The sequence below is a fragment of the Callospermophilus lateralis genome, chromosome 15, assembly GCF_048772815.1.
Source record: "Callospermophilus lateralis isolate mCalLat2 chromosome 15, mCalLat2.hap1, whole genome shotgun sequence".
Classification (NCBI taxonomy): domain Eukaryota; kingdom Metazoa; phylum Chordata; class Mammalia; order Rodentia; family Sciuridae; genus Callospermophilus; species Callospermophilus lateralis.
Window position 1 is genome coordinate 56,193,892 of NC_135319.1, and position 18,311 is coordinate 56,212,202.

The 18,311-nt window shown below is 49.7% G+C and overlaps 1 protein-coding gene across 1 annotated transcript in view; it reads right to left on the minus strand.

Moving 5' to 3' along the window:
• Grid1 (glutamate ionotropic receptor delta type subunit 1) overlaps positions 1 to 18,311 on the minus strand; it is a 695,729-nt gene that overhangs the window by 535,043 nt on the left and 142,375 nt on the right. Inside the window, exon 3 of the mRNA XM_076834762.1 lies at positions 4,031 to 4,315. Coding sequence (XP_076690877.1) covers positions 4,031 to 4,315 — 285 coding nt within the window. The remainder of the gene's footprint in view (positions 1 to 4,030; positions 4,316 to 18,311) is intronic.

Here is an 18,311-nt window from a genome sequence, read left to right on the forward strand (position 1 = left end):
TAAACCATATACACACAAACTTCTCTCTCACCCTGCATTAGTCAGCTTTCTGTCACTATGATGAAACACCTGAGGCGGTTAATTTATAAAAACAAAGTCTTATTCTGGCTCACAGTTCTGGAGGCTCAAGTTGAAGATCTGGCAGCCTCATTGCATTGAGCCTCTAGCAAAGGAGCCACATGGTAGTGGGAGTGCATCGTGGAGCAAGCCACTAATATCACAAGCCAGGAAGCAAAGAAACCGAGAGACTGGGGTCCCCCCATCCCCTTGGAGGGCACACCCCCAGTAATCTAAGGGAGCCCCACCAGGCTCCGCTTCTTACAGGTCTATAACACCTCTCAAAAGTGCCACCCTGGGGACCAAACCTTTAACACATGGACTTATGAGGGACATTCATCATCCAAACCACAGCACACCCCTCTGCCAAATTCTATCTCAGGGACCATGGCTTTTCCTGCTCTGATCTCTGACTCTTAACTAAATGCCCAGTCCTCAGGTTCCAGCCATAGAAAAACATTTGGGTTTAAAGGGAGCCTGATGGGCAAATGAGGAAGAGTCAGGTCTCACCCCACAAAGGAGGGGTCCTACATATAATGGTCACTAAAGTGACTGACCACAGCAGGCTATGGCATACTGAGACCATTCTAAACCAGCCCTGCCTCCTTACTGGCATCAATTCTGCTTGGCTGGGGATAGGAGAGAGAAGCTGGAGCCTAGCAAGCCCCAAATTCCAGAAATCAGATGGTGCCTTGGCTAAGAGCATGGGTCTTAGAGTCAAAAATCTCTCTCTGAGCCCCCTTTTCCTCATTTGTACAATGTTCCACTAAGCCTACCTCAGAGGGTATTGGGTGGCTTAAATAAAATAATGTATGTAAAGACACTTACAGATCAGCATCAAGAAAAGTCACTACATCCCCCAACCACTCTGTTTGACTTTGGAAGAAATAAAACAGTCTTTACACTCAATTTGCTTTTTAATTGGGCTCATCTGCAGCTAGTGCTGCAGTGAGTGGGATGGAGGAGGAGCCCTGGGAGCTGGAGGCACCATTTGTCTTGGCCATGTCAGCAATGAGAATCCACCATAGCACTCACAGTTCACTGCCAGCAATGCTGAAGGAGAAACCCACATCACTTCTTTCAGGGCTGGGTTGCTGCATGGAACAGCACGTGAGCATCTACCACCCTGGCTCACCTAACACGGGCACATTGGAAAGTAAGATGGAAGCTCTCTGCCCATGAGGGGAATAGCCAGGTCAAGCAGAGAGTGTCAAGAAGTTACACCTTTACAGTAACTTAATCCCAACAGATTTTCAAGTGAGGACCAATGACCTGGGCAGGCAAAGGCAGGGGGTCCCATCCAGAATCCAAAAGCTCTGGCCTCCAAAGAGCCTAAAGCCAAATAGGTCAGCACCTTGGATAGCGCCAAGGGGGCCCACTGCTCTGACAGGCTTCCCAGTATGTATGGTAGGTCTGAGGTCCCCCATTCACATCCCTGGCCAGATGAGACTCAGCAAACATGGCAGCTCACTGCCAGTCCCTCCCTTCCACTGTGGAAGCCTCACAGAGCCACCACAGCACCTATGGCTGAACCCACATACAGCCTCAGAATCCTACCCAGGGACACCTCAGCCAGCGGTCCACAAGTGATCCACTGAGTGAAAGCTACTAGTCACCCTGCATCTTTACGGAATCAAAGGTTAAGGGTGGTCTAGTCAAAAACTAACTTAAACTTCACCAAAGGTGGCAAAAGCATTCACGTCAGAAAACAGGGGCACATCTTTGGGGTTGCTGGAAGGTTCTGGGTGGGGTAGGAGATAGGCAGGGCAGTGTGTCTACAGGATGAAACAGTTGCTTTCCAGTTGCCTACGCCCACCCTGATTCAAATGTCAGCCTACCCAGTGCCCTTTACTGTCTCCCCATCTCTTCTCTGTCCTGTGAGGAAATTATTTAGTAATTCCGTGTCTTTGCCCATGAGTTTGTTCACTTGTGACTATTTCTTGAGAGGATTCTCTGTGCCAGGGACCATGCTGAGCAGCAGCAACACAGCAGTGAAAAGCACATGTCCCCCTCTCCTGGAGCTGAACACCTGGTGAGGCAGTCTAGGGTCCACTGAGGACCAGCCCCAGTGAGTACAAGGATTAGCCGAAGGCAGGCTGAGCTCAGAAGAGCGTATGGGCAAGACACCAGCTCTGTAGGACAGGTGGGATCGGGATGTCTTTCTTTGAGGACCTGCTTCTTGAGCTGAGTGGGGATAAGGGATGAAGCAGGGAGAAAACACCCAGGTTGGGCAAGTGCCACCAGTGTCATTCAATCCGCAAGGATCACAGGAGTTTGCACAGTGAGCAGACTGGAGTGCGACTATGGCTAAGGCTCCCCAGGCCCTAGGGTGTAGGCCAGAGTAGAAGAGAAGCAAAGCAACTTGGAGAAACAGGCTGGGAAGGACCTGACCACAAGGGATGCCGGGGCCTGTCCCTGCCCTGGTGGTGTCCACACCTCCCACAGGGCCCATCCTCTATGCAGATTGGACTTCTGGGTTGAGGCACAAGCCGAAAGAATTTTCAGGGTGGACCCTGCAAGATGTTCTGTGTCACCTTGGGACTGTTACATACCTCCTCAAGGGCCAGGGACTAAGCAGGGGTGGGAAGGAGAGGCCAGGTCCTGGACAGAGTCCAATCAAGTCCTCAGAGCCTCAGGCCACCCTCGTCCCCATCAGCACCTCATCATTATTTCAGCACAGAAACTGTTTGCTCTTTCAATTCTTCCTGGAAGGCTCCAAACAGCATATTTATTCAAGAGCTGAGGACAGCATCCCAGTCTCAGGGAAGCAGAGTATTTAGCAAATGCAAACATATGCTGACTTCTTTTCTTAGTTACATTCTTGGCAAAGGAATTATTTCACCAGGAGACAAAATGGGACTTCCAGAGTTCACCCATTCCTTCCTGCTCCAGCCCATGGGGCTACTGACCCTCACTAATACCTTTTGTCCCTTAACACATAATGGGGTGGCTGGGGCTACAAGGGGCTATCACAAGGACCCTGTGAGAAAAGAACTCTGTGTCCTGGCTAGTGGCCACACAAATCTGTACATGTTATAAAACCACCCAGACATAAATCCATACCCAGGACAACATGTAAACTGGAGAAATGTGAACAGAGACCATGGACTTACCTGATCCTGGTTGTGATACTCTACTACAGTGGTGCAAGGAGTGACCCTTGGGAACTTGGTTGAAGAACACAAGGGATCTCTCTGCATTATTTCTCATAAATGCTTGTGAAACTCAATAATCCCCAAATAAAATATTTTTAAATGAAAACCATTTATCTCAGAACTCAGACTGATCTTTTTATACAGAGAAATCATAAGTAAACATGAACCATTTCTCCAAAGCCCATCTCTATGGTTTCCTAACAAGCACATTATACTTTTTTTCATACAAGAGGTCTTCAAAGAAGCCATGTTTATCCATGCAGTATCCCCAGCTACAACAACCCAGGCTGGCCAAGGGACACTCTGGGCATCCCTCCCTCTGAATTTTGCCCTAGATGGAGATCCTAAAACTCAGGTCAGATCATGGTAGATGAAGGCAAGAAACCAAGAAGCTCATGCAAACATCCAACATGAGGGTCAATCTTTAGAGGGGAGGCCTCCAGGAGGACCCAAGATGGAAGCCTCTACCACTGCCTGCATGCAGCTCTTCAGATCGCTGCCAACAGTTTATTAATATTTTATTGAAAACTCTTAAGATGATTCAAACTTCAGTTGTCATGATAAGGTGCTGTTGCTAGGCAACTTCAGTGCCTATCTTCAGAACTGTTTTTGCAGGTCTTACCCTACTCATGAAGCTCAAGGTTGGGCCCAAGGACCCCAAGGCCCACTCAGCACAGACCACCAACCACCCATTCACAGCCCAGCCAGTCCCCAAGAGCTGGGCCACCTTGGGTGAAGCCACACATCTGAGGTCTCCCAGAACCCAGCCATCCCTGCACCCTAGCCCCAGAGCAGCCACTCACCCACCCCCCACTCACCATACTCGCTGTCGTAGAACATGACGAACTTCTGCCAGCGCAGCTCTGTCACCAGCCTGAGCATGACGTCGTTGAGACGGACAGGAGGTCTCGAAGCCAGTGTGTAGGCCTCACCGTCTGGGCTGGGGTTAAGGTGGCAGGCGGTGCGTGGCGACCCCCCGGGGTTGCGCTGGACAAAGAGGTGTGGGATGTGCATGGCATCTGTGAGGGACTGCAGGGCGTTGGCAGATGCACAGCCGGTGGATGTGACCAAAGCCAAAATTCCCTGGGTCATGAGGTCACAGGCTAGAAAGAGATGGGAAAGAAAGGAGGGATCACCATCAGCAAAATGCTTCACAGGCTTTGATTCACATAGCCCGTGCCTGGCAGCTCATGCACGCACGAGGCCCCAAGAGATAGATGCTCCCTCCAGGGACCAAGAACCCAGTCATAGGGTAGGCCAGCAACTCTCATGAACAGTCTCACTGACAATCTTAGCTAGACATTCTTGTGCCCATTTAACAGATGAGAACATGGAGGTTAGAAGGGGCAAAATTATTTACCCCAGGCTACACAAAGAAGGATGCTAGAGTGGGGATCCTTCTCAAATCTGCCTGGCTCACCCAAGAGAGCTCTAATCTAGTGATCCTACCCAGGACCATGAGCCCTTTTAATAGCCAAAAACTTATTTTGTGAATGTGGGTATCCCAGCAACCTTGTCATAGGCTGAGAATATGCTGTGTGCTCTACAACTATTGGAAGAACTGAACTGATTAGGACTGAAAGGACTGAATTATATCAGAAAAGCAGGTAGACATGTTCTTACCCCCACAGAACTCAGGATATAGGCAAAAGAAAAGGCTGAAAACCAGCTCCTCTGGCCAAGTCCCTTGAGTCCTATCATGAAAATATTGGGTCAAACCCCAGATGAAGCAGTTGGCTCCAGAGCCCAGGCTGTTCCAAAACCACTTGAAAAATCACAGAAGATGACGTGCCAGCAGCTCAAAAGCTTACCGCAGACATCCAGGAAGAACAGAGAGGGCCACTAGCAATCTTTTCCAGGATTAATGCACTCAGGAATTCAGCTTTTGAAATCACCCAGTGACCACTAGGGGCGCCCCTTTGAGCCATACATTTGGGCCTTTTTAGGACATCAGACCAGCTAATAGAAAGACGCACCTCCCATGCCACAATCCCCCACGCCAGTTTTGAGGCAAACATTTCTTCCGAATGCTTTGTGTGATGGCAGGAATGTGGGAAAGCAGATGCGGTTTCAAAACACAGCCTGTGAATGGCAGCAGGCCATCTGCTGCACGCAGCAGACTTTGAACAACTTTGACAATGTGATTCTTTCGGTCGGGAGCCCTTGGGTTTATGTAACGCCTCCGATAGGGCTGGGGGAAGGAGGCAAAGAACAAGGGAACCCACCCCCCAAGGAGAAGGCAACAGAAGGCCAGGTCCCTCCACACTCACCAGCATCCAAGGTGGCTGCACCCCTGCCAGGGGCTGGACTTGCCCCTCATGAGCATCCTAATGATAACTCATATTGCACATTCTCCCACTGAATCAGCTGCCTCCAAAGCCAGGGACTGGAAGTGGTTACACAAGGGACAATGAAGTCTCTCTTGAGAATCTCAAAGCCACCCAAATGCTCTGCCCTCACCCTCCCAGTCTTCACAGAAATCCAATTACATCCTGCACATTTAGAGCCCAGGGGCAGCTCCCAAGAGCCTTTGGGAATAGAGTCAAACTCCATGCCTGCAGCCTCCCACTCCCTGCCATACTTCTGCCCCCTAGACTCCAGCCAACTACCCATTCTTGGCCCCTCAGACTCAACTCTTCAATCTGCATGCCCATTCTCACTTCAGGACTCAAACTCTACTTCCCCAGACAGACTAAAGGCCCCTTGTTGCAGGATCCCCCGTTTTCCCCGTTATAGCACTGCATGGTTGCCTGACTCACTGTCTGGCTCTTCAACTTGACCTCAAGCTTCCAAAGGACACTATCAGTGCCTACTGTGTTCACTATCCTTCCACAGGCATATAAGTGCACAGCACACAATAGTCAGTAAAGACTCGTGCAAGAATACCGTGAGCCCTGAGATTTTCATGCTCCCTGGTGAATAATTCCTCTCTGGGCACCCATCCAAACTGTAGGAACAGCACTAGGTCCAAAAACATGCAGAGGACACTTAGCAATACTCCTGGAATATTGCTGACAATCTAAAAGATGCAAATAGGTAAGTGGTTATGAAAGCGCTCCATTTGCCAAAAGCATATGCAGCCTTTAAAACCATTCGTGAAAACATCACAATAACATGGGAAAGTGCTCATCATAAAAAGGCATGTGAAAAATAATGCGAAATTGTACGTGTTTTATGATATCAATTAAATAAAACTCAACACGCATGAAAGAAAAATCAGAAGGAAATCATGCAAAATGCTAGAAGCGACTGCAATTTATAAGAAGCCTAGAAGTGGTTCTCCTTCCTTTCTATATTTTGCCAAAAATTTCGTGACATGAATAGGTAATTCCTTTGGAAAAGGAAAAAGAATCCGCCAATAATGGATAAGCACGAAAGCTATGTAAGAGGAGGGATGATTGTGCCAGAATTTCCTCTGGGCCAAACTCTGTCAAGCCGTTGATATATGTGAATTCACGTCGTTCTCAGGACATCCATGGAGGGAAGGGATCACTGCATCCATTTCCCAGATAATGAGATGTGAGACCACACAACCGTCAAGGGACAGGGATGAACGGAGATGCCACCCAATCTCTTTCCAACAGTGCCAGAGACACAGGGGAAATGTTTCTGAGAAGCGGTCAAGTAAAAAACAAAAAACAAAACACTATACAAAATTATACGCTCACCCTGATTACAACTAGATAGAAAGCATCCGTATGAATAAGGCAAGAAAAACAAACACTAAAAGCTAAGACACAGTTGATGAATAGGCTGTTCTTTCTTCCTTTGTACAGATTCTCTTTAATGCCAAGACATTGCATTTATAATCTTAAAAAGCAATTTTATCAAATAAACTGAACATTGTGGGGCCATAAATTGTCCCAGGAACTCTAGAAATTAGTTGTGGAGGGATGATCCCAACCCGGGACATTGGAGAGAGAAACCTCCTGGCAGCCACCAGTCACTCCAGGCTCCCGTCAGTCCCTCTGCCCAGCTCCCTCCCAAGTCACCACCTGACTCCTGATAGTAAACCCTATGAAGTCCCCAATTCCATATCCACCAGGCTCTAAAGTCACAGAGCCTCTCTAAGCCCCAGTTTCACACATGCCATTGTGCACTGGGGACAGGGGACTGGCTCCTGCCCTCCTGCAGCCTCACACTCCCTACCACACTTCTGCCCACTAGACTCCAGCCAACTACTGTTTCATGCATACACTCAGCACACCCACCCACCCACACACCTCACTCAGGCCCCTGCCTGATCTTGGGATCACCCAGGAGACAGACACCACAATTTGGTCTGAGAGAGAAAAAAAGAAGACACTCTCAGGTTCCAAGAAGAAGGTGAAGTATGGTTGGCATCAGAGCCTCAAAGGGAAAAAAAAAAAAAGGATTTAGACCAGCAGAAATGAGGGGGAAGGTTGTTGAGCGGGGATGTAGCATGACAAAGACTCAGGAGCCAGGAGGCACACTCACCAGGAGGGTGCAGGAAAAGACCTCACAGACCCAATTCCGATTTTTCCCTTCTAGTGAGTAGCCATGTGGTCCTGGGCAGGTCTCTTTGCTGAATCTCAGTTTTCTATTTAATGGACATAAGAATCTCCTCCCAGCAGAACTAGGGGACCACTGACTCAGAACGCGGATTACAACTGTCACAATGCACTGTGCACATAAAATGCCAGTCATGAGTTTCCCAGCCCTTTCCTTGGACCCTCCCCATCTCCCCCTCAACTTCTCCATCTAAGTCATGCCCAGGATCTTAAGCACTGGTTGTCACACCTAAGATCCACGTTGCCCCTCATGCTGACAGCCCTCCCTCATGGAGGTGGGCATGGCTGACCCACCCTTGTGCAGCCATCTGCAGCATCACAAGCCACCCAGTCTCAGCAAACGGGGTGAGTAATTAAGGCTGTAAGTCTCTCCCAGGCGCTAATGGAGAGACCCAATGCAAGTCAATTTTCAATCCACTGTGAATGGCCTGCTAATTGGGGCACTGTTGAAATGATGGTTATTTGGAGGCTTCTAACATAAAAATAATAAGATCAAAATACATCAGATCAAAGCCAAATTAGCTATTAGCTTAATCAAGGTTATGTGAGAGGAGACATTACACAACTTGTGCCCTGTTTGTGACAACAGATGCTGGACTCCTGGGTCTGAGTTTGGACCTTGTTGTGGACACGCTGTGGGATCTTAGGTGAGAGGGCAATCCTCTTGAGGCTTCTCTCCCTGCCCCTCTATGCCCACACATCAACGTCAAGTCAAGATGATGGTACTCATTCCCCAGGGCTGTTGGGTGCACTCCATGAAAGTTTTTATCTGTGGAGAGCAATGTGTGCTGCCTGGCACCTAATGGGACCTCAGAAGTCAAGGTCCTCTGGCTTGGAGCTTAGAGGTATTTCCTAACTTCTCTGGAGGATAACATCTTTTGTTATCATTCTTTGCCTCCAATATCACATAGTCATAAAACTGATTTCTCTCTTGATTACAGTGCAGACTTGATGGATTGGTAAGGGCTCCCTGAGCAGGATGCATTGGTGGGGAAAGGAAGGAAGTAGAAATGAATCATAATGAGCAGCTCAAGATCCCTTCCCAGAGCTCAGGCCCAGGAAAGCAGACGGTCAACATGAAGGCAGGTAAGCCGGTCAGCAGCTTCCCAGGAATTGGGAGGAGAGAGGCTGCTCTGAATTCAAGGTTGGCACTAGAGGAGAAGGGTCATGGAGCTCAGCCAGGACTCCCAGACATGGTTCCCCAATCCACTATCACACTTCCATCAACTTCTCCAGGGAAGAGGTCAGCTTCAAGGACCTGGTTAATATATGCCAGGTGCAATACTGACCACCTAACAGGACAAACTCTCACTCACTCTCACTCTAGTTTTCTTATCCCTTGGTGAGAAAATTGAAGCACAGAGAGGGCTGGCTGGTCATTTGACAAGTGCTACACAGCCAGAGAACTTTAGAACAAGGTCACTAGGAACCTCCACTACCAATGATGGGAAGAGACAGAGGCCAGTAGGAGACAGAGCCCAGGACTCTGCAGTTGATCCTACATCCCCTTCTCTGGGTAGAAATCCCAGGGCAACTCCAAGCTTAGCACTACCCAGGGAAAAGCAAGCAAGAAAGAATGTGTTCTTCCCTGACTGAAGGCAATTCTTCAGCCCATCAGGTCATTTGGTACCTGACTACAGGGCGGGTACTAGAGATAAGAGAAGTGCCTCCTGCAGATATTGAGGTCATTCTGGGTACTCTTCTCCATCCCCATAGGGATATCTAGAAAATTCCCAGGACAAGGCTATGGGAAACAATGACCCACAAAGTTTATGCTAGAAGAGACCTACCCTTTCAGTGCCTGTGCCTGATAATGATGCTGGCCACTACCAGCCTGCCCTGCCATCTGCCAGGCACCTTGGATGCCTCAATCCCCAGGCTTAGCCACCACTACTCTCCCTGGGAACCAGACCTGAGAGGAAATCCATCCATTGCAGCCCCTGCTCCTCTGGGATCACAAACTCCCTCAAACAGCAGCCCTGAGTTAGCTGGTCTCTGGCTACCACCTTATAAGAACAACCTGAGGTTTCCTGACAGACAAGAAAAGAGAGAACATCCACCTGGGGTAGAAGCCTGGTAGGTGCTTCACTTCACCTAGGCTTAGCAAGGCTTGACTGCTCTCTGCAGGCAACAGGAGGGCCAGACTCTGAGCAGGCCCAGACTGAGCCCTGCCTGCCCAGAAGGAATGACCTCTCCCCAAGGGAGACTAGTACCTCTGCCAGCCCTGAGGCTGCTCCCTCAAGCAGGGCTCCTAGGGGCACCTCATGCCTCCAATCATCTTAACAGGTGCAGGCACCCAACCTCCCCCCTGCCACCCTTGTTATCTGAGTCCTTCCTTTCCTCCTTTAAATTGGCACTGGCTTTATGAATATTTGAATTCTAATGGCTAATGCTTTAAATTAAGGTAGCATTTATAAATACTTTATGGCCAATGAATAATTGACCAAATTTAGTATTGTCATAACTCATAGTAAATTATTGATCTATGGAGAATAAACATTTTTCATCTTTTATTAAGACATACAAAGGGTAAACAAAATCATGGAATGAGGCCACACGGGGGGCAGGGCTGTAAAAGGCCAGCTCTAAGTCTCTGGTCCTGGAGGGAATGGATGCTCCCCCAGGCTCCCCAGGGGAAGGTGCCTCCTCCTGAGCACAGAACACACACTGGACGAGCAACCCTGTCCACCACTCGCTTTGGTCACTCTCAACTCCAGCTCCCCAAATTTCTGGAGACCTGCAAGCCCTTCTCCTCCTGCCTTCACTGCCCTCTCTCTGATCACTCTATTGCAGGGTCCCTCAGTCCCCTCTGTCTTCACATAGCATGGCCATTAAAACCTCAACCCAGAGTCAACCCACCATGGGTCAACCGGCCCATCCACTGCTCTATCCCTATAAGCAAGCAACAGAGGGTGGCAGAGAGAGCCACACACCTGGCAACTTGGTGACCTTGCAACATTATTGTCACCAACCCCCGTGGGTCACCAACCTCCACTGTCACCACCTCCCCACCCTGCTATTCACCATACTCCCCTTCTTTACTATTACCTCCCTTCCTATTGTCCTTGAGCATCCCAGAGTTCTGTCCATGTTCAACTGATGACCTTGCTTCACTCTTCATCAATAAACTAGAAGCAAGCATCCCAAGGCAGCTCCACTTCCTGCTCCAGATCTTCCCATCTCTGCATTTGTACTGAAAGTTGAAGAAGGATGTCTCCCAGGTCTAAGGATGCCCCTGCCTCTTGCCTTCTTCCACACTCAACTCCATCATTTATGTCCTCTCTCTGTGGGATGATGCATCTTCCATTTGCCTCTGAATATTAAATCCTGGCCCCACTGAAGTTCCCACATTTTTCCAGCTCAAAGCCCTCCCCTGGGCTCCTAAGCCCCAACCAACATCCTACCTGATGTCTCCACTGGCCACTCAAACTTGACAACACAGAGTTCACTGAGCTGATTCCTCAATCCCAGGAAAGTGAGAATCCGCTCGTTCTTGCCGCTTCTTATTTCCTCAACCTCTGCACCTAAGTCGACAGCAAGTCCTTGATGTTTTATCTCCCAAATATAACTTGAATCTGTCCACTTTCCTCCATTCCACTGCCATCACCTTGGTCCAAACCATGGTCTCTCCCAGTGTGGGCCCATACACCTGTCTTTTCTACATGTCACAGTGATCTGGCCCTTATGAAGCCCCAGTCTCTGTGGGGCTGTCCGTGCTTAAAACCCAACTTCCCATGCCCTGCCTTCCAAGGAGCCAGACTTTGCACAGGAACTCCACGTCTCAAGCCCTTAGCCCTGAGGGTCTCCTCGCCTACTCCCCAGACTGCCCACATTGCTACTGCCCACACCTGTCTGCCTAACCCTCCTCCTCTGTGTGTTTTGTAGGTAGCCATCATCCCTCCAGAGAACTTTTACAACCCCTAATCTTCCCTCACCGTGGTTTACTTTGTAGCGATTGCCAACACTGGCCTTAGTAGGCTATTCTGTGCAGCAGTCTCCTTCCCTGGCCCATGGGCGCATGTGCAGGCACCCATACAGCTTATGCTCCCAGGCCCTGGCCAGGTGCCTGCCCTGGAGAACAGAGCTGTAACCTCTTTATTTCTCAAAACAACTCTGGTAGAGGAGAATTTTCAAACTTGCCAATTGCTCTCCATGCCCCCCAGAAAGAAAAGCCACATCCCATAATTTGAAGGAGAGTTAGTTTCTTAAAGTTGACACTCTAAGGAGGGGAGCCAGGAGAACTCAGAGGGAGAGAAGGGGGAGTGGGGAGCACAGTGGCAAGCCTGAGGTCTGGTCTGGGCAGCCGCACCTGGGCAGCTTCTCTCCTGGACAGGACAGGAGCCTGCGTGTTCTTCTGACCTCAAGCTCAGCCCAGCCCAGGAAAGTCCAGGACAGTGAGGCCAAAGGGAATAGGGACTGTCACCTACAGCATGTGGGCAACTGGCTCAGGCAGGATGCACAAAGCCAAGCAAGAGGATGGGGAAGAACTAGAGGCACCATGGGGTCTCTGGGGCCTCATCCCTCTGCCAATTAATGAATCAAAGCCGATTCCCTGCTCCCACGGGTTGGAAACACAGGGAACACTGGGTGGGATCATGCTCACTTATTTATAGCTCTCCAGCTCCTCGTTAATGACTTTTACTGCTCCACCAATGGAACACCAGGCTCCTGGCCGTGGATTCACACAGAAGCCTACAATGAAAGTTAAATCAGGACAGTGAGGAGTCCTGGTCATGTCTGCACAGTGGAGCACCATGAAGACCTCAAAAGGAGCTGAGCACTAGGGCTTCCTGCAGCACTCTCAGGGCCCCAGGACCCCTCAGTCCTGGTGTGAGTTTACCTCCTCACCCTGCCTCTGAATGTCTGCATCCCTCCTGCCACCCCTCTAGGTCCACCCACATCCCTCATTGGCCAACTGGTCTCCCTGCCTCCCAGCTCTCCTTTCTCCAGGACCCTGTACAGACCAAAGTTCAGCACCAAACATGCCCTTAAATACCTGGTATGCTCCCTGCTGTCAGGGAATCGAAGTCTAGCCGGTGACACCAGCCACCAACCCTCCACTTCACACAACAGGAGAGGACCATTCTGTTTTCCAACCTTCACATGCCCCGTGCTCTCGTGTGTTCATACCTAATCGCTAACTTAGCACATACTGGTTCCCTTTTCCTGAAAGGCTCTTTCTTCTCTACTTTGCCTTCAAAATCCTACTCATTGCTCAAAACCCTTTCCAAATGCCTCTTCCTTTGTGCAACGGTCTTTGACTTCCCCTTGCTATTCAAAGTTAGCCATTCTTTTTCCTGCAAGTCCAAGAACACAGGGACCCCATGGTGCCTCTGATGGTCTAGTGGTTAGGATTCTGTGCTCTCACTAGGAATACTTTATCCTAGCACATTTCTATTGAATATGTATTATTATATCACTTCATGCCTAATTCTTAAGATCCAAAGAAGAGAGACCGAGCCCATGGCTTTTTGAATCTTCAGGTTCAGGCCCTGGTACAGAGATGTTCAGAGGACATTGGGTGAAATAAATAAAAGCACAGATGTATGAATACTAAAGAAGTTGTCGGAAATATCAATGTTATAAGGCAAACAAATAAGCCAGAGAATCAATGGGATGGCTTATGGAAAATTATGACTTGTCCATGAACAGGGCTACCCTTGGGCAGCACAATGAAAAGAAAGATCTTGGACTATGGGGCCTCCTAGACTTGGCCCAGAACCCAGGCCCTGTGCAGATGAGCCAAGGGGCTCAGACAACTCATTTCATCTAATTCTTCATCAATTGTTCATCCAAGAAGGAAGAATTGCTTAGGGTTGAGAACCCCCGGGGAAAGCAACAGTGCTGTCCTGGGGCTGACAAAGGAAGAGAGAGACAAGCAGCCAGAGTTGAGGATGGTTGGTTCCATGGAGCCCAGAGACAGGAAAATTCAGGGGTCAAGGCCATGAAGCAGAATTGGCTCAAGGAGGACAGGGATGGACACTCGGTCAGTACAAGGAGCTCTCTGGGGAGCTCCATTAGACCTGGGACATGGACTAAGGGTGGAAAGATTACAAAAGTGACATGGGACATTTCATCTGCCACATCCAGGGCAGTCTGGGACCAGAAAGGGTTACCAAGAAAATGCTTTAAGCTCTATTTAGAGAAAGACAGGGAAAAAGGTAGTGGTCATGCTTTGGATAGGACATAAGGATGAGGGTCCTGCTCCTCCAGACAGTTGGAGAGGAGGAAGGGAGCATCATCACAAGTGACCACCAGGTGCCACACTGGGGCCACCCACCTAATTGCTGAGCCCCATGACACCCCTGGGAGGTGAGTGCAGCTACCCCATTATATACAAGGGGAACAGGAGTAGAGACCCAAGGTTAGAGCACTAACTAGAGCCCCAGGGGATCCCAGGCTCAAACCTCAAGTTGCCTCTGACCTCAAAGTTAAATCCATAGCCCAGGAGACAGACAGCCGTGTGCCCTCAGGCAGTCCATGTAACCTCACTGAGCCTCATCCCTAACCTATAAAAGGATAATAACAGTCCCCACCTCCTAAGACTGTTGTGAGGATTAAACAAGGTAATTGATATAAAAGACTTTAAAACAATGGTTCAGTAAGTAGTAAATGTTCCAAAAAAGGATTAACTTCTGTTAGTACTTGGCCTTCTCATAGGGGAGGCTGCTGAGTGGGCAGTGGGGAGGATACTTAGGACGGACTCCATTCAGTGTGTGTATAAGCCAGTCTTCCCATTACCACACAGTGAACTTTATAGAAAGAAAGGGTTATGAGCTGAGCATGGTGGCCCATGCCTGCAATCCCAGCGGCTCTGGAGGATGAGGCAGGAGGATCCTAAGTTCAAAGCCAGCCTCAACAAAAAGCAAGGCACTAAGCAACTCAGTGAGACCCTGTCTCTAAAATAAAATACAAAATAGGGCTGGGGATGTGGTTCAGTGGGTGATGCCCTTGAGTTCAACACCAAGTACCCCCAAAAAATAAAAGAAAGGGGTTATGAAGGTCACAGTTATCGAGGTTTCAATTCTAGCTGAGAGGCCCCATTGTTTTGGGGCTCTGATCATGTCGTGGCAAGAGTGTATGGTGGAGCAAACTGCTCACACAACAAGCCAGGAAGCAGAGAAAGCATGGGAGACAGGGGTCCTAGGAGCTCCTGCAGAGAGGCACCCCCACAATGACCCCAAGGACTTTCCACTAAACTCCACCTCCTAAAGGCCTATAGCACCTCCCAACGGAACAACTAGGGACTAGGCCTTTAACACAGGGGCCTTTTGATTTGTTTATACTGAGGATTGAATCCAGAGGAGCTCCACCACTGAGCCACATCGCCAGCACACCCCCCACCCCCCACTCTTTTTTATTTTTTTTAATTTTATATAGAGACAGGGTCTCACTGAGTTGCTTAGGGCCTCACTAGGTTGCTGAGCTGGCTTTGAACTCGCAATCCTCCTGTCTCAGCCTCTCAAGCCTCTGGGATTACAAGCATCCACCACCACACCTAGCTAACAATGGGCCTTCGAGGGAGAGTCAAAGAGCTCTCTGAGGGGCTCAGCTGTATCTGTGTCCCCCACACATGAAGCTTCGAGGGACCACCCATATCCAAGCCGTAGCAGTGTGTCTGGAACCTGGGTATGGAGATAGGTGGAGGCCACTGACTCTGCCAGAGAAAGCAGTCATCTCAGCTCTGCTGAACAGAAAAGCCCAAGTCCCTCTTGACCAGACTCCAAGCAGGATCCAGTCTGGGGGACAAGGGAGGGCAGAATCCCTAAAATCCCACTTGCCTGTGGAGTTAGATCTCCTGGAAGCAACACCTCTCCTGCAGTCACTGGACCATGGGTGAAGAATATCCACTGAACTCAACAATGGGCTCAAGGAAAACCTGCCCAGCAGCCTATCCTCCTGGCCGCTCTCCTGCCAGGCCAGTCTCCTAGCAACAGACCACTCGGAGGCCCTGGACACCAGGACTGAGGAGCCAGAGCTGAGCTCAGATGTGCACAGCCTGCCCTCAGCCCTTCCCACACCCCTGGGTCCCTGAAGCCAAATCCAATGACTGCTTCTCCTCTTTTGTCTCCTGAAAGGCAAGACCATCCAGATACCAGGCCCCAGCCCTGACTGAGCACTGCTTCCCACGCCCCAGTGACCCTCCCAGATGGGAAACTGAGGCTCAGTGAGGTTGCTGGTTCTCCCCTTCCATCTCAACCTATATCTGACTTCTTTCAGCTCTCTCCGGCTATCTCTAGAATCCTCCCATTGATGCTTCTTACTTCTGGGGCCTCAGTTCTCTCACCCCAGCACTCGCCCTCAGTGTGTGTCTGCATGGATGTGCATGCAGGTAGGTGCATGGATGTAGGTGGGAATCTTGCACTCTCACTCCCTGTTCCTGCCAGAGTCCTCTTTCCTTCATAGGACCTCCTGCTCCAAAGGGACAGAGAGCTCTATTCTGTGCAGTGACTCCTGTCTCCATTCAAGGTTCAGAGGCTGTCCATCAGCCCAGAAGCTCTTCCTGGGAGGTAGTGTGGGTGGGGCAAAGAGAACAGACTTGACACTGAAGCTGGAGCTACATCCCAGTTCTGCCACTGAGCTGCCTATAGCCTGGGCTGGCCAATCCACGTGTCCAAACTTTAGCGTTGTTTATGTTATACAATGGAGGGAGAGGAAGAAGGGTAGGGTTCCAGCACCTGTATCATACAGAAAGCGTGAAATCACAGCCTCTGGCACAAAATAATGTCTTGGATAAATTCTCAACCATTTCTCCTTGGGAAGTATCTGTCATTTATTCTTTCACTGAGCAGGTACTGAGTACCCTCCTTCCCAGCGCTTTTGAAACTGAAAGCCATGTTAGTGCAGAGACATCTAATAGCACAAAGGAAAAGGTGGCAGGCTGCTGTCTAGCCTACTTTTGAGGACTGAAACAGAAAGAGATGAGGCCTCCCAACCCCCCATGTAATAAGACATGATCTAGCACCAAACCACCTGTACTCAAATCCGTGGTCTGCATCTTACAGCTACATGTGACTTTAACTAAGTCACAACTTCTCTGTGACCCTCCCCAAAATGGGTTTATGATAGTGCCTGCCTCACAGGACAGAGAATCAAGTGTCAGAGAAACAAGGAAGCACTTTGACTAGCAGCAGCCTGTGCAGCTACCTTACCACCTATTGCAAGAGGAGAAGAAAGCAGCTCAGCCAGATGCAAAGCCAGTCAGGGCAGCAAGGCCTGAGCTGATGGTCAGTGGGATGGGCATGACTTAGGTATCCTTTGCTCATCTGTACTGCCCAAGCAGGTTGCCCAGGTGTAGTGCTGCAAGTAAAGAGCAAGGGGGCTGATACCCAGCCTGGTTCCACCTGCTGCAGTTACACAGGCCTTGCTTCCTAACATCTTCTCATTGTCCTCATAGCCATCGTGGCAATATAGTCTCCAAAATTGTGAAAATCATGCCTCTTTTAAAGAATTGAGTCTGGGGAGCATAGGGAGCTTCACCTGCTATAACTCCACCTTCTAAGTGGAAGGAACACCCTGGGAACAAGGGTCTCTGTATGTGGAAAAGGAATGGTGTCAATGCTGGCCAAGCCCCAAAGCCAGCTTTCCCAGTATAACCAACCCCACATCTTGGGGAAGTACTGGCAAACCCTCAGGACATAGGCCATGGCCAACGACTCCCTGGCCATGCAGGTCAGCCCTGCTGAGCCCTACCTCAGGAGATGGCTCACTCCTGACCTCTTCTGAGAAAGAGCCCAGCTGGCCCTGGGACATTACCCATCTCAGCCCTCAGGTGCTTCGGAGCAGATGGGGAGAGAAATCAGAACTCTCCTACAGCCAGCAGGGATGAGAGGGGATCTTTGCCAGTGATAATGAAAATTTTCACAGTAGCAGATGCTCTGGGAAAATTGAAAAACAATACAACAAAATTCACAAACCAGAGAGGAACTTAAGAGAAACCTGATGGGCAAGGCTCCACTTTCTCATCAACACCTCTCTGGCCATAAGAAGACAGATTGGGAGCCATTTCCTTCCCAGCAGGTAATCAAACTGTCCCCTGGAGCCCACTATAAATCTTTCCAAGCACCTACTATGCACTCAGCAGGAGCCCCATGCTGGAAACAGAAATGACACAGATCCCGGCTCAGGCCCCACAAACACAGGCCCCTGCAAACACCATCTAGAGGATGCTGGAGGGTGGGCTGAGATGGCTCAAGATCCCACAGGAAGAATGCAGGTGGGGTCACGTGGCTGGAGGTAGCATGGAAGCCTTTCAGAAGATAGCAGCTAATGCTGGTGCAGACACAAAGGACAGGCAGGCTAGCAGCCAGTGTGAGCAGAGGTACAGCACAGCAGTCTTTGAGGATCTGCAGGAATGGACATGCACACTGGGGTGAGTGGTGGGACCATGGCCCTTGAGATGAAGAAAAGGGTGGGGTGCACAGTGGAGTGCTGCAGGTAGGGCAACACTCAGTTGAGGGCCTTTTTTTAATCCTAGGAGCAGCAGTGGGCCTTGGAGGGTTCCTCAGTTGAGGCAGGGTCTGCTCAGAGCTGCCTTTGGGAAGGTGACCCCATTGAAGGGGGCATG